Source organism: Chenopodium album, chromosome 23 (genome assembly GCF_948465745.1).
Source record: "Chenopodium album chromosome 23, dcCheAlbu1.1, whole genome shotgun sequence".
Lineage (NCBI taxonomy): Eukaryota > Viridiplantae > Streptophyta > Magnoliopsida > Caryophyllales > Amaranthaceae > Chenopodium > Chenopodium album.
Genome location: NC_137856.1, coordinates 33278884 through 33296081, shown reverse-complemented (window position 1 = coordinate 33296081; position 17198 = coordinate 33278884). Strand labels below are relative to the sequence as shown.

The following is a 17198-nucleotide window of genomic DNA, read 5'->3' as shown; positions in this document are numbered from 1 at the left end:
TTATTTAATGTATATTCTGCATGTTGTTTTGCAATGATATCTGAATACATTTTCAATTGGTACCATTATGACTTTCTCATATCATAGGACATCTATTTTAGTTCAGATATCTATACCACTTCTATCTGGGGTATTTCTCACACTATATTATTAATATACTATCACACTATTAAAAGTGTCAACTGCACTATCTTGCCATATATCACATCTTTATTTTGGAACCGATAATACAATCTACACTTCAGGTGTAGTGATTCAAGTATATATAATTGGCAAGCTTTTATCTCAATGTATACACATAATTAATATGACAAAAATGTATCTTCAACGCTATGTAACATGAGTCATAACTGAATACAAATCAAATCATAAATGTGCAACATATCTTGATAATATATAGCCAAAAGTTGGCATTTAACTTCTCAAACTACCATTATAGGGATCATAATTATTATTTATTTATTACTTTTTCCAACTTTTGCTAATTCGTTCTTCTCCCCCTAAGTTGGTAAAATTCTCATTTGTAGGGGCATCTAATTTTATACCAACTTAATAGACAAATTTTCATTAATAATATTCACTTCATTAGAAGGATCACAATCAAAATTTATTTTTCAGAAGATTTGTATTAAACAAGTTCAATCTCTTCTGGAGTACAATTTCAATGAAGAATCATCTCTTCATTAACTTTACATTGTATGTGTATTTATTATTACCTTTTTCATAATATTCTCTGGAAAAACAATGTTAATGGGGGACATGTGTTGTGCAGTTATACATTTTTCTTCTTTTCCAATTTCATATGTGCTGACATGTAATAGCCCCAATCAAAAGAATTGTTGTACAAGCATAAATCACTTGCTTGTAATTCTACTAGGTGGTAATCTTTTGGATCTTTAAAGACTTAAATAGTGTATTTGGTGAGCTTCTGGTCACCTGATAGTTGACAATAATATATAAGTTATTTTGGTGAACTTCTGGTCACCCATTACTCTTTTAAATAAGAAATCAAAACCTATTAACTCTTGAAATTTTCATCAATACAAATTATTATGAATCACAATCCAAATATAGCTCAATCTCAATGTTATGTCTTGCCTTTCAATTCATTTAATATATCTAACATTAAGAGAGCGTCAACACATTATCAAATGAAACTTCAGGTTTCCATAACGGGTAATTATTAAACCCGGATGGCCTAATTTAATTATCACATCCAATCACTTCTCTAAATTGAACTCTGGTCAGTTTTCCAACACTAGTGACCACTTTATTAATCTTATGTTATGCATGGCCATGAATTTGATGTGATATTTGAACACCAACATGTGTTTCTTTATACAATTGGCAAGACAATCAACAAATATTTTATCCAATAATTTACTCATACTTTGCTGGATTTTTGACAATAATCTCGATACATGTTTATCTTGTTGGATATTTCATACTCTTCTAGAGTCTTTTATTTATATAATCATGAAACATATAAAATTTAATTACTAAAAATGGTTTCTTCTAGAAATGTAATGGGATTTATCATCTCCTCAAATTTGTCATTGTCAATAGTTGCTCCATTCCTTTTCCAAAAGTTGTTATATTTTAACTTTATTTGACTACAACGCTTCAGACGTGCTTTATGTTCATTAGTAACCGATGTTGTCCTTCTGGGACAATAATTTTAAATGGAGCATTTATAATTAGTATATGATCAATGACATTTATATCCATCTTCAAGATGATATCATTTCAAAATATTTAAATAACATGTGGCCACTTCTATTAAATAAATCGTTGATTTTTAATGTATAGATCCAACTGACCATCAACTATTTATGTGCAAGGATTACATAAAATAATGGAATAAATACAATCTCCCCCTAATCCTTGCATGTGGGGCATGAAATGAATCTAACAACCTTTAAATCTCTTCCATTTTTTTTTAAGGCATAAAATTATTTGACAATGCATGTATCAAGCATAATAAAATTATTCTTAAAAATTCTTACTCGTAACTCTTGCCCAATTATATTAATCTCTTATAAGTGTGGGCAAAATAAATATATTTTGCATGTAAGTTTTCCACAATGTCATCCATCTCTTGCTCAAATATATATTGTGCAATCATGTTTATACATAGATCGTACAACTTTTGCAAGAATTATATTCATCACGAAAACATGCATACATCATCTCAATCATACAATTATTTCTCATTCATTTTTAGGTATAAGAATCTAGTTATCTATGAATCATTAATACTCGCCCAAAGTGTGGTATGACTGGCATCTATAATAACCACCCAATTAAAAGACATTATGACAACTTTTCTAAACTTTTGTATAGTATTATTTGATGACATTGTGTTTATAAAATCACATTAGTATGTAGTGAATATCTAAGCAACATGCTTTAGCTTTGTAGATCATGCACATTTCTTTGTATTTTTTTTAAGGGTTTTGAGCCCTTTATAAGTTCATGTTAGGAACTTTAAGTCCTATATGTGTGATTACTCTTTATAAATATAAGGAACTTCAGGTCCGCACATCATATTCAATTTACCTTCATTTCAATAATCTAACTTCAAGTAGGTACATAATATTATAATTAATTTTATCACACATCAGTCAACATAATGTATATAGCTAGTATGCTTCATAATATTATCAACTTATAAGGATATTAATCTATGATCAAGATACTAAGTTAAGATTAATTATAATACACATATACATGGACGAAATCTGAAACTTAGTCCAAAAACAAGGAGAGACGAATATGTATGCCATTTTATATAGAGCATTAACCTGTAAGTTAATAGTACACTACTTGTCTTACCTATTTCATGCGGAATTACGCGCTGCACTCTTTTTCCCTTGATCACGGTTTTGTCCCACATCGGGTTTTCCTGGCAAGGTTTTTAATGAGGCAGCATCTGGAGCGTATTACAAAGATTGTTGTACTCTTTTTCCTTCATTAGGTTTTTATCCCACAGGGTTTTTCTTAATAAGGTTTTAACGAGACACGATCTTTGATAAGTCATCCAAGGGGGAGTGTTATGATATAGATGTATAAGTGGATGACTATTATCCATGTAATAGTCATTATTATCATCATAAACTATAATTCCTCAATAATCTAATTAACACAATAAAGGAATTATCCTCAAATTCATCATAAATTATTATTCAACATTGCATGTAAAAATAAGATAGATAATATTAACATAATTTGAGGTCAACTAGAGAATATCCATATAGTCAATTAAATATATAACATCATACAAATATTAACAATCTCACTCATAAGGGTAATTAAACTAAGTTTAATCCATACTCATCAAAACTTAATTTAATCAAAGTTAGGCTCCTTCAATAGTTAGCTTAGATCGACTTATAACTAATATGTATTCTCCATAACAATCAAAATTAGTTTGACATTCCTAAGCAATAAATTTAATATACCAATACACAAAACACATGACATCTATAATATGGAGTATAAGATATAACATACCATGACAAACAAAATCATAAATGCGGACTTAAGAAATAACGTCAATAGATATATATTCATAATAAAGTATATGACGAGTGATTGACATTTGATAATCTTCTTTTTCCTAATTCGTTTATATCTTAAGTAAAACCAAATACGGAGTAAATAATTAGAAGCAACCAAACTTATCCAGATTTAGGATAAATTTCAAGATAATCAAAAACAAGGAAAAATTTATCCAACAAGCTTTGCGAATAAAATTAAAATATGACACAGCATATTGGGTAAATTGACAAAATCACTCATCACCACTTAGCTGATTGAATTGCATATAGATACGTATCAGGTCACTACCACCAAAATACCATAAATAAAGGAAAATCACCTTTTGATATACTTGTATCAAATAATAATCACATCATATATACAAGTGTACAACAAAAAAAAAAAAAAAAAACAAAATTGATACAACTCGTAACCATTTACAATTCAGATCCTAAATCCTATAGTAAGAGAAAGGATTTAACCAATAGAAAATTATCAATCATGTTGCAAGCGTATACCAAATTATTTTTTTAAATCTTAAAGAGACGAGTTGTTGCGCTCATAAATTATTTTACAAAGCACAAAATAACAAATTTTACCAAATCCATTAAAGTATCTCGTATAATCAAACGAAAAGGAAAACTGTACTGGCACTGTGGCACAAACAATTAATGGGGAACAAGAGCTAAATCTACTCTATATAATTCTACTCTATCTTACCTCATAAATGGAGCCTTATATCAAACAATCATCAAGTATGTGCATAATACATAACAGTATATGACTTTAAAATTTACATGTGTCAAGTATGATTGCGATATAAAATTAACATCCAAATTGAATTACTCTTTTGACTAATACGTATACATATTCTTATATTTAAATTTATGTACCTACAATAACAGAACAATTAAATAATATGATCAGAATGAAATATGCGTACCTTTTGAGCTGAGGTATAATTTCAATCAATAGATCAACAACACAAATAGCAATTTGGGTTGACTCTCTCAAATATTCATGACAATTATATGGATTCTATTGCTCCAATACAAATTCCATTGACACAAATAGATATTATCATTCCCAAATTTGTATTGCTTTTGAGATATTATCATTCCCAAACGACTCGTCAATATATATGGCAAAATTTCAACATGAATTTGTTGCTGTTTTTTTTTTCCGATGCCAATCAATTGTAGTCGAGATCTAATTAATCTCAATCGGTGGTATAGATATTTTAATCAATGACTTAAAGCTTTGGTGCTGATAACGTGTTATGAAACAAAGAGAATGAGAGAGAAATTGGGGAGAGAATCGATCAGTCTATTTCTATTCCATTGATGGGTATATATATATATATATATATATATATATATATATATGTATATTATCTAGGGATTCATCGGATAAGATCAAATACCCGTCTCTAGAGTATTCTAGATAGTACATGGATAATAGTCATTCACTTATACATCTATATCATAACATAAATAAATAAATAATTCTAATTATGAAAATTAACAATTTAGACTTTTTGAAGGTGATATAAATGTAACTCCAAAGTAAGCCATATTTGGTATTGAGAAGGAAATCACTATCTCACGTTAAAAGGAGTACCTTATGAAATAAACTTTTGTAATATGACTATATTTTTTTGTCACTGTTTTTATTATGTGTAAAATAGATGAGGGCATATTTAAAAGTGTGGTGTACGTGGAATTGTTCTACTTTCTGAAAAGAATAGCATCAGAAAGCATTTATACCAAGTCACATGCCATTATTATTCATTTTATCTCAATTTCTAAATAGTGCTGTATAAATCATTTTATCATCTAATAGTAGCTTTGTCTATTTACTATTTCCACTATTCTCAAATAATGATGTACAGATCGAGACGAATACAATATAACAAGAACTCGTATGATTTTGTTTTTATCAACGTATAAATCACAACATATGAGACTAAACTTGGATCAATTATTTGATAAATGGAAAAGGATAAAGCACAATAAATATGAACCATAAATTACTAGAAACATTTTTGGCTATCAAAAGTGGGTAATGTACCATTGTGGTTGATCGCCTAACCAACGAAAGGCCCTGAAAGTACAATTGGTGTTTAAGGGGCCATCCAAAATGAAGAATAATTTGGTATTTTGGCGGTTCTTTTCAGCATAAGTTGCAACTAACTCTTTATCTCCAACTATGTGTAGGCCCTCCTATATCTAATAATTAAAAAAAAAAAAAAAAAAAAAAAAAAACGACAATCTCCAATTATTGGACCGTCAATATACGAGCCATTAAAATAAAAGTACTTGTACATTAAAAGTTACCTAATAAGTAATAACTAGACGATCCAATGATTGAAGGGAGTTTCAATTTCTTTGCTAGTACGATTATTAATTTAGGTGAAACTTATTTGAAACTCGAAAAATGCATAGGAGAAGATGTACATGAATTAGGCGTTATCAACGTTTTGTGTCCTTGAAAAGGCATGGGGCAATCTGGCTCAGGAAGTACTGAAAGGTTTAGAATGATGAATCCCTATTATGCATACTTTCTACTCTTTCCTAACTAGGCTTCTTAAATTATAAAGATATTAAAAAATTTTGGTGAACATTAAATTGAATTATACTATTCTAAGATGGAGACATTATTATAAGCATAAAGTAATTATGTGATGTTACTAATTACTATTTTAGTATTAATTAAGTTTGTGTTAGTAGTTATGGTAACTGCAGCATGGTAGCATGCATGGAGGTAGACACACAAACGAGTGATATGACGCATACTTAAGGCTACATGTTTTTATTTAATATATTTACTTGTTTTACTGTTCGTTCATTGACTTGTACCATCCACAAGAAGAAAAAAAATTAAAAGGATTGTGTCAATATTAAAGATTATTCCGTGATTTGATCTATGTCGGTAATGTAGATGCTAAAATTAAGGTATCGTAATTGATTTAGGATCGATCACCATATAATTTGGCAAGAAGGCTAAGAAATATCATATACATTTGCAATTGAAGAAACACAACCCTAATAAGATGATCGAGCATTTGGATTATACATCACATTAAGAGATAAAGAGTTGAGTACAAACTTATAAAATGTTGTACAATAGCTAAATTACAAATCACATTCCTTTCGAATCTCATTAATTGTAATCTTGATCTACATAAGAGATCGATCAGTTCTCATCGAACTCATTTATGGACTGAATATATTCAAAATACATCACTACAAGTAAAACTTAATCAACTTTAATGTAGTGTATGTAACACATTACATTCTTGATTAATACGTAGATGTAACTTGTAAATGATTGAGTCTTTAAATCTATCAATATTTTTGCAATCAATAATTAATATTTTATCAATATTTGTAATGAAAATATGAATAAATAATTGCATAGGCAAGAAGGCATTTGTTGGAACTCGAAAAGTGGCGACGATTAATGCCAACGAATATAGGAGCATGGTCAGCTGTAGGGTGGATTAGCTAACCACATTACATTACATTACATTACGTCTTCTTCTCAACTGGGCCCCACCTTCTTCACTCTACTGTTCATTCTCTAGAAGAGCAGCCCCTCCAGTTATAGAAGATTACTTTTACCGGTATTACCGGTAATGTTTAAACCTTTTTTGCTTTATTAGTGTGTACCAAGTATACTGTACTACACTTGTCTTTTTCCTCATCCTATATTTCCTCATTTTTTTATTAAAGTCGCTGTTATTATAGATAAGATTTGATCTCAGGTCTTGAATATTATCTCTGATCCCGAGACTTTATCAAGAACTCCTGAGCAGTTGGTAGTCACCCCAACTTTCGGATCTTGCACTTACCTTGTCACCCAATTGATTAAGACAAATCCCATAATTTATGTGTATAGTTAATAACTTTTTGGACATAATTATATGTAACCAACTAGAGGTAGATGCTCTACTTCTTTAGTGTAATTAAAAGCAGTTGAACTTGTGACTTGTTTAGTACTGTGTTCATATATAAATGCTTGCAAGCAAAAAATTTGCAAGATATAAGCCAATCCTAGAACATGGATTCGGAACGTACCCAACAAACTGATGATTATACGAGTACTTTAAATCATTGATTAATCTCCGTACCCTTGTGTATGGATCACCACTTGTACACGATGTATCAACTTGATTATATCCAATATAAAAATTCCGAACAATTGAGGTAGATATGTTTACCAAACTTGAATGTATCCTAGCTAGCTAGGCTTAACTAAACAACCTAACTCTCACGGGAGATGATCATCACCTACTCCCATAATCTTGCTTTGCCAAAAACCCCCAAAACAACAAATAAACTGAAACAATTTCAACAGTTTTAGTTTAAGGATTGCTTCTAATTCCTACTTTCTAAGTTGCGTGCTTCCGTTTTCACGCACTTCCTACCAATAACATGCTTTTCAATCACATATCCAACTTCATAAATTATTGCTAATACATATGACATGTTACTTTCATCATTCAATTATATGCAAACATACATTACAAATTGTTTTCACATTACCTAAAGTATCAAGATTTATTCTTTTTTTCTTTCTTTAAGAAAATAAGAGAACCTCCCTTGTATCCGAACAAGCGCCATATACCTACACCATTACATTACATTACATATACGTAGTATATCGGTATTTACATCAAAGATCGATCTCCTCCCCACATACATATACCTTTGTGTGTATACCAAAACAAAAAAAAAGCTCTTAAAACTTACTTGTATTGCTTCTATTCATATCTATAAGTCTTTCCTAACTGTCTATATTTATGTACATATACAATACTCGAGTGAGAGTATCTGCAGCTATTAGTCTTGTGTAATGTACAGAGTGCACTCCTGCACGGACTAGTATATATCGCGTTAACTAGCAAAGATGTAGCGAGCTGAAGCATACCTTCTCATTGTACTGGCAGCAGTTTCAATTTAGTACTGTATGAGAAGTGCCCCGAGAGGGGCTCTATGAGGTATACCCTTCCTGCGCTTTGCAGACCTGTAACCTGCACCGCCTGAGCCAGAGGAAGTCGTTCTTGGCGGTGTTGATGGTGAAAAACTCTGCAACTTCTTCCTGTAATTGTAACTGTAATTATAATTGTTGTAAGCAGCAGTCCCCTTCTCATTGTAATAGTTATTCAAGGATTCTTCAGAGTCCGAATTTGAATTTCCTGTCTCGCCGATTATCCTCTTATTATCAGTCCAGAAATTTTTGGATGTCCCATTTATCTGTACAGATTAAACAAAAGGAGAAAGATTACATTTGAGAAAAATCTTACAACTGTAACAATTTTGCTCTGTATATTTTATCAATCTTGATCCATTATAATCAATTTGATCAGTAAAAACCGACAATTACATAGTTCGTATGTGATATGTGCAAAGTGCAGTACACTAGGAGCTAGTAAATCAACATAAATCGATTTTAATCTACATACACTCGAGGAAGATGTTACAATGTTACAGTTCACAAATGAAAAAAAATATACATATACCATGATCTCAATGTATTAGTCAATCTCATTTTAGCTCGACAATGTTGAATTGTTATTGCGATAGGCACTATAGCATTGTAGTCATTGTAAGAGATTCCGTCATACAAGTAATAAAAATCCATTGATGACGAGGTAACATTGATTAAAAGAGTATTAGCTAGTGTAGTTGGGAAAGGTCATGATCAAGACGATGGGAGTTGTCGCCACAAGAATGGTTGAAGCGAAAAGTCAAAAGCTTAATAGTATAAGCAACCATACTATAGTTAGCAAAAAGTAAGGTGACTTCAATTGAATAGGACGCTTGTGGTTGTAGAAGATTAGAATGCCTAGATTGTGCAACTGCCGCCGCCTTAATCACCTAATCAACTATACTAATAAACTTGTTGCGCGATCCAACTTAGATTAGGTTATCTAAATGTACACGCACATTCTATCTCGAATCATGTACTATACCAATTGATCATGAATCGATAACCACGAACTATATTCGTTTTTCCCCAAAAATTGGAATCAAGCATATACCAAGCAATAGCATAAAGTAAAATCAATTTCTTTAGCATCTCTTTATAATGGTACCTAAAATTACTAGACCATCCCGGCATCCCCTTTTATTTTAATTTTGCACAGAGTGCGCAATGGACAATAATGTGGACGAGATTCAATCCCATTGGTACATTTCAAGGGTATAGATTGTCACAAAGAGTAAATGATACGAATACCCGAGTACCACCCAATACTTTAACCAACATGAAATCACATTGATTAAGGGTAACATAGTTTACATATACACCTCCTTAAAACGATATCAATGATTAGATTTACATTGAATGGTTTATGGTTGTTAACATGTTATCCTATTATTGTACGGTGAATTAATTATACTATACCAGATTTAGACCTTAATTAACAAATTAATTTCTTAATTAAATTTGTGCTGGACCAAATTCATACCAACATAAAAAAAAAACATTAGATTGACCAAGTAAAATTAAAAAAAAAAAAAAAAAAAAAAAAAAAAAAACAAAAAACAAAAAACAAACGAAAGAAACTAACCTTGCAGGAAAGTGAGCAAAAGGAGAAAGAATCAAGCAGACTACGGTGGCAAACAAGACAAGTATTGGTAACACCTTTGCCGGGCCGAGGTTGCGGCCGCTGGTTCAAGAAAACAATTCGGGCGCTGTTGATGATGTAAGTTTGTATCCCTGTTATGTCAACATACTTTTGTATCTCCGTTACCCTTATCACATCATGGTAAGACGACCGCCTTATCTGTTAAAAAAAAAAATAACATTATACCACCGCCTCCAAATTGTCAAAAACGGCTCTGCTCGAACGAGCAATCAATCAATCGATTGAAAAATTTACCTGGATTGCGCGGTGATCCTTGTGAGACGATAGGCAAACGGAGCAAAGCGCGCCGTCCATACAATCCAAACAAAACATATTACATTCACTCTTATGAGCATCAGGATGAGTCTTACACTGGCCAAAGAAGCTAGTTTTCAAAAGGGGTTTTAACCAAATAGGCCATTTTATCTTCTCTTCATCTTCTACTACATCTGATGTTCTCATCATTTGCTCCATTATTCCCATTTTTTTTTTCTTCTAATAATCAAATAAAATTTCCTGACCTTAGTTTGTAATATATAGTGGGTTTTTTTTTTTTTTTTTTTTTTTTTTTTTTTTTGGGGTGTTAATAATATAGCCCACTATTGGTTAAGTAAGAGAAGATAATGATCTAACGATCAAAAAAGAAAGGAAGAAATTAAAGTATGGGGGGTGTGTGTAGAAAAAATAATAAAACTTAAAAGATGGGTGTGAGAAAAGACTAGTGAAGTGATGAGATGAGATGAGATGAGAAGAGGTAGTTATCAATTATCAAGCATGACAAAGAAGAAAGTGGGGAGATTAAAAAGACTATACTTTTTCTTTGTTATTATATATTTTTCATGTTTATGTGTGGGTCTTGGTGTACGTATGGGACTATGGGTGGGTGGAATTTTTACTTGTGCATTTGTGCTTATCTTCTCCTTTCTCCCACCTTTTTTTTTTTTTTTTTTTTTCGTTTTTCAATACCTCTCTTTCTTTCACACATTATTAAATTTAATTAATTAAATGCGGAATATCGAATAAATCCAAAACTTTTTTATTTTTCGATATCATTAAGTTAGTAATAAAGGATGTTCAATTCAGTTCAATTTCATCCAATTCAGTTTAATTCAGTTTCTAATTTTTTTTCTTTTATAAAATATTCACTTCAGTTCTATTCAGTTCAGCTCAACTCTGTTCAGTTCAGCTCAATTCAGTAATGTAAACAGACCCTAATACATATTTTTACTGATATTTAAAATTCTATTAAGTTATTACTAATACATACTTTGATCATACTAACTTCTAATAATTTACATATATGTACAATAAAACAAGTTAGTGGTCAGATTTTTATGTTAATGCACACGCATAAGCAGGGTGTGTTCTATTCACCTGATTTTCACTTATCTGAACTTACCTGAACTTATCTGAATTTATTAGAACTTATTAAAACTTATTTTGATGTAATTTGTACTTGGTTAACCTTTATTAAAACTTATTAGACCTGATCTGAACTTAACAGAACTTATCTAAACTTATTACATCTGAAATAAGTGAAAATTAGGTGAACAGAATGGACCTGCATTTTAAATCGCGCTTCTAGTGTATTATATATACTTAAATGTATGTATAATAAATTAACAAGTGAATGTGAATGGTGCATAATAATCCCTCTTTTAGGATAGGTTCTCTTCACTAAAACTTATCTGAACATATTTACTTAATTAAACATGACTTTTAGATTTCACCTTATAAAATTAAAATTGTTCAACCCTTAGCTTTAAAAGTTTATCTTATTAAGGTGAGCAAAACAAATATTTACTTTCCTCCCTTCTTGAACTAACTAGATTGATAATTGTATTATATTCATCCCTTGTTGAAGTAGAGAAGAGGCAATGATACTAGTATTTTGTTTTTTAAATGCAAAGTCAAACTTACATTTAAGTCAATAAATTAGTTAGTACAAAATATTCTAGAGACAATTATGAGAGGTCAAATAATATGTACTCTTGAAAATACTCCTGGATTGAACAAGAAGGCAAGAAGCTGGCACTCTTAAGTACTCTCAAATACATGAAATAATTTACAGATTAATGGGTATGGATTCTCGAGCCAAAAGCGAGTGAACCAATTATAGGCCACGAGGGGGAAGAGTTGCGTTCTCTTAAAGGAACTTCATCCTCTCACGTGCTACATCCTCCTTTCAGCTTTTCCTTATTTAGTCGCACATTTCTATATTCTTATTTTATTTATTACATTATTATCCTTAAAACAAATTCATAATTAAAAAAAATTGTCATTAGCAATGGAGGCTAAGATTCTTTTTATTTTATTTTCCAGTATTTATATATTTATAAAAGAAATTAGTTAATTGAAGGCCGCATTATTTAAGTTAGGTTGGAGGGCTAATGGCCACAACACATATCCACTTGCAGAAACTGACAAGTGTCCCATTCAGTTTTGCCACTTGATCTCAAAATGTGACACGTACTCATCCATTACTGCTTCTTTTTTTAACTTTTTTTTTATTTTTTTATTTTTATGCCTCTTCAAAATATAATATTCCAAAGCTTATATAATGGGGTATTTTAATAACAAGATATGCTCCATTAAAAGTTAATACAAACAAAATTAATACTACTAACATAATAGATAATCTTCTAGATATGGTGTTCAAGATATCCTCGAATCCAACTACGTACAATCCGTATAAACTTTGGTAGCAACAATGATTTAAAAAATAAAATCATTAGTGAAATTAATGCTATTTTGTAAAGATTGAACGCATATAAGATCTGTTCATGTTTGATCTTTCGGTCTTTCCTATCTCATTTATAATTTTGTAATGCTTTTGTGACTCATTCGAATAACACAAACAATAATCAATAATTTATTTACGTAGTATTTTTTTAAAAAAAAAAAGAAAAAGAAAACAAGAATACCGCGAATAAAAAAAAAAGAGGGATGGAGCATCAAAATGAAGCAACATTTTTCAAGCCTAGCTAACATATGGCTTCACTTGAAAGTCTAATGTTAGTCTTATTTTAATGCAATTTTGTGATAGAGTATATAACATTCATGGGCCTCAACCATCAATGATAGATTACATAACATATTTCTGTATATACTCTGATAGATTACATAACATATTCTTGTATATACTCTATCATTTTGTTCATATGCATGCATGATGCATGACAATTACCACGAAACTTGCATTACATTACATTTAACATTTGGTTTCACTTGAATGTCACAAGCTAAGGGCCTGTTCACATTTACTTAATTTCAGTTCAGTTCAGTTCCAATCAGTTCAGTTCGGTTCCAATCAGTTCAGTTCAGTTCAGCTCTTAATTTCTCTCTCACATAAAATATTCATTTCAGCTCAATTCAGTTCAGTTCAGTTCAGTTCAGTTCCAATCAGTTCAGTTCAGTTCAGTTCAGCTCAATTCAGTAAATATGAACAGGCCCTAAGTCACCTATTTTGAACAAAGCCAAGTATCTCAACGCTTTAATTAGTATCAGCTATCATAACAACTACTTTTTACGAAGAAACCTTTATACAATAAAGAAGAGACAAACAAACAAGTATTTACAAGAGGCAAAACTTAGGGTCAAAGGTCCTTAAAGTACCCTAAGCTCCTTAAGAAACAGGGTATATGCACTTTAGGATTCCATGATGATTATGATGTATAGCTGAGTTTGCTAACTACTTTTTCTCCACATCATTTTGTAATTCAAAAGCAATATAATACTTGTAATAAAGTAACCAAGGACATGCAATTGAAAGTGCCAATTTCTTTTTACCCTTTGAAGAAGTTTGATGAGGTGATTTTTGGTCTTAAAGTTGAAATACTAACAAAGGAAAAGTTCGTGTTTGATTCAGGTGATCAAAGTTAGAGAGTAACTTTTACACGTTTCTTAATTAGCAAATCACTCAAAAACTTGTTTTTCGAAAAACATCCCACACGTCAAGAGGGTAAGACTTATTAGAAATTTCTATTCCGATTAAAGTGTTTTAAGCAGAGATTGAAACCCCAACATCAATATTATAAAGTACAATTTTTATTTAGGTCTTGGAAAAGCTAAGTAGCTAGAAGCCAAATCAAAGTAAAAGGCTTGTACTACTATGCAATCACAGGTGTTCCAAGCTAATAGGAACCCTTGTAGTTCATCTGATGAGGCCTCGTCATTCAATTTTCTTCTGTTTTCTACCATTTTCGATGTTCTTGAAAATGTGTGACTTTTTTTATTAATGGTGATTAAGTTTTGGATGAGAGTGTTTTATTTTCTTGTGACTATCTTATAGAAAAGCTACTTAAGTCTTAGATAATTGTTAAAATATATCCTACTAAATAATACATGTGTCTCACATTGATAAAAAAAAAAAAGAGAGTTAAACACTTTATAAGGCTCTTATAAAAATAAATAAAATAAGGTTAAGGGGTTACTCTACATATTGCAGGTATGATAAAAAAGATATACAACTATACAAGTTAATATTATGAGACAATGTCTCGTGACCATCAAACATATTAACAATTAAACATATTCCCACTATAATATGTGAGAAAATTAAGGAAAGAATAGAATCCAATTTTGTAAAAAAAAAAACAAAAAAATATGTACAACATCACAAATGTATTGTCGGGAATAAAGACAAGTACAATTGACAATTTGACTCATTAAACTATCATCATTGATTTCGTATTAACAAGTAAAGCTCAATAACTCAACTAAACCTAATCATTCACTTAGTCACAATTCAATGGAACATGAGAGAAAAGAAAACTCATTTTTATAGAGGAAATAGCTTGTACATATAACCATAATGTTATTCGAACTTAACTTGACTAGTATAGCTTGATTCAAAAGAAAAAAAATAAAAATAAAAATAATAATACATAGGTCTAGAGGTATCAATTTAAGTAATTAGATTAGCTTCAGTTGAATCTAATCGAGGCAGGTCAAGTATAAATCATGCTAAAATATTACGTCCATATAGGTTGAAATCTTGATTGTATTTCTTTCAAATCAGGTTAAATTTAATTGAATCGGATTAATTGTTGGCATCTGCACTTTTAGATCAAGTATATGTCCTTGAGGACTAGACTAAGAAAACCTTAGTACGTCACCATCAATTTAATCAAGAATTTTCAATATCTATATATCGTGTACTACCAAAATAGATATAAAAAATAATTTTTAATTTTCTAGAATTTAATGGGAGTGCCTCACTGCCTTGTAAAGAGTAGCAGTACTAATAAATAACTTGGTATAATGGTCAGAGTCAGCCATTTCTGCATTCATTCTGCAAGTTGAAGACAAACAATTCAAGCACTCCATCTCTTATTTAACGTCATGATTCATGCTTTCTTTTTTAATTTGTCAATTTTTTTGTCACCCCTTTTGAAAATGAAATCAAGAAAAAAAAAAAAAAAAAAAAAAAAAAAGTAAATAAATAAATAAATTTGATATGAACTTTTTAAGAGTTGACCCAACTTTAATTCTAGCTTTTGCCATGACAATTTATCATGGGCTTATACTGTCGCTTTTAATTGATGGGCCTGATTGTTTAGTTATTGGGCTGAAATTCCAATTTGGCCTACTTTCTTTATTGGATACTAAAATGGATCCACTTTGTCTTTCATAATTAGCAAATTCATCCATCATGAATGTCTCATTTTATACTTTTGAGGTGTACGGAGAACTATAAGAATAATAATGTAGACGGGATAGTCATGTTAAGTTTAGTTATTGACATTTACAAATTAAATTATAGTACAGATAGTCATGTTAATTTTTATTTTGCACGTGTGCTCCTGTTTCTTTTAAATGGAGTATATAGGAATCTTGAAAGCTTAGAACAAGTTTTTTTTTTTTTATCAAACATTCCGTCTTACAATTTTATAATTTTTAGTTATTTGCTTATTTACTACTCCGTAGTTAAGATCTATAATAGCATTATATAATCTCAAATTGGAGTGTCATGCCTCATGCTTACAAATTATTTTCAAAGGATCATAATTATTATCTTATCTTATAATCAACAATAATTGTACAATGATCTAAAATGACAGCCAGGAAATGATTGGTGGATTTTGTAGTTAGTTGTACAAATCATAAAATATCTATTGTTCTAAGTGACTGGAGGCAATATATGAGGAGGGTGTTTTTTGTGGAATTTTAATTTTGTAAGGAAGAATAATTGTTGCTTCAAGTCATTCTCATTTTTTTAATTAGTGAAGCAAATTGATACCTTAATTTGAATAAGATTGCTTACGAAGAGAAAGATTCAATGGTGAAGATTTCAACAATTCTATAAAACTAGGGTAGCTAACGCGCGCGATGCGCACGTCATAGCTAGCCATATCTTGAAGGTTTTTTTGGTTTAGCTTTTAAATCACAAAATTAGTTTTTTTAACAATAAGAGAAATTTTTCCTAAAAAAAACAATAAGAGAAAATATGTAATCAACTATATTTAGGTGGTATAAATGTTCAAGACAACTAACATTTATGAAAGCATAAAAGTACATAAATATTTTAGAGGGTATAGTTGTCTAAACACTATTCATTAAAATAAAATCTACATATTAATGAGGGTATGTATATAAATACACATTTTGAAGGGTATAATTGGCATTACACTATTCATAAGAGTATGTTTCTACTTTTTATAAGGTAGGAAAATATGTGGGAAGTAGAGGTCTATTATTATGGGTCTTTTCAGCATGATGCATGACAAAGATATAGTGAATCTGGTTGTGGTTGTAAGCGAATGGTGTATTAGTCGATTTAGGTTGTGTATGGTTTTGAATTAACTAATCGAGTCAAGTCTACTTAGTTTTTAAACGCAATGTTATACATAAGTGAAAAGTTTCTAACAACATAAGGGGGTTGTTGAATAGTTATATGGTGCACGATTTCTTGAGCAGTCTTTGACACACTTAGATAAAATGTATTTTACTTTCTTTTCAAATGTGGAAAATTTCTTCGGATTCTTTTCTAAGGTTAGATGTAGATGTACAAATAGAGGAAAAT

At 30.4% G+C, this 17198-nt stretch overlaps 1 protein-coding gene across 1 annotated transcript; it reads right to left on the bottom strand.

Moving 5' to 3' along the window:
• Positions 1-8035: 8035 nt before the first annotated feature.
• Positions 8036-10993, bottom strand: LOC145607675 (protein RGF1 INDUCIBLE TRANSCRIPTION FACTOR 1-like). Its single transcript, XM_081663268.1, has 3 exons — positions 10430-10993; positions 10118-10333; positions 8036-8798 (listed from the first exon to the last, which is right to left on the bottom strand). Exons 1-3 carry the CDS (start codon positions 10655-10657, stop codon positions 8502-8504), a joined length of 741 nt encoding a protein of 246 aa, XP_081519394.1. The 5' UTR covers positions 10658-10993; the 3' UTR covers positions 8036-8501.
• Positions 10994-17198: the final 6205 nt, after the last annotated feature.

Excerpts from the sequence above, each read along its gene's own strand:
- LOC145607675 (XM_081663268.1), bottom strand. The coding sequence starts at position 10,657 with ATGGGAATAATGGAGCAAATGATGAGAACATCAGATGTAGTAGAAGAT. Across the intron at positions 10,334-10,429 it reads AGGATCACCGCGCAATCCAG|ATAAGGCGGTCGTCTTACCA; the intron begins GTAAATTTTTCA and ends TTTTTTTAACAG. Across the intron at positions 8,799-10,117 it reads TTTGCTCACTTTCCTGCAAG|ATAAATGGGACATCCAAAAA; the intron begins GTTAGTTTCTTT and ends TAATCTGTACAG.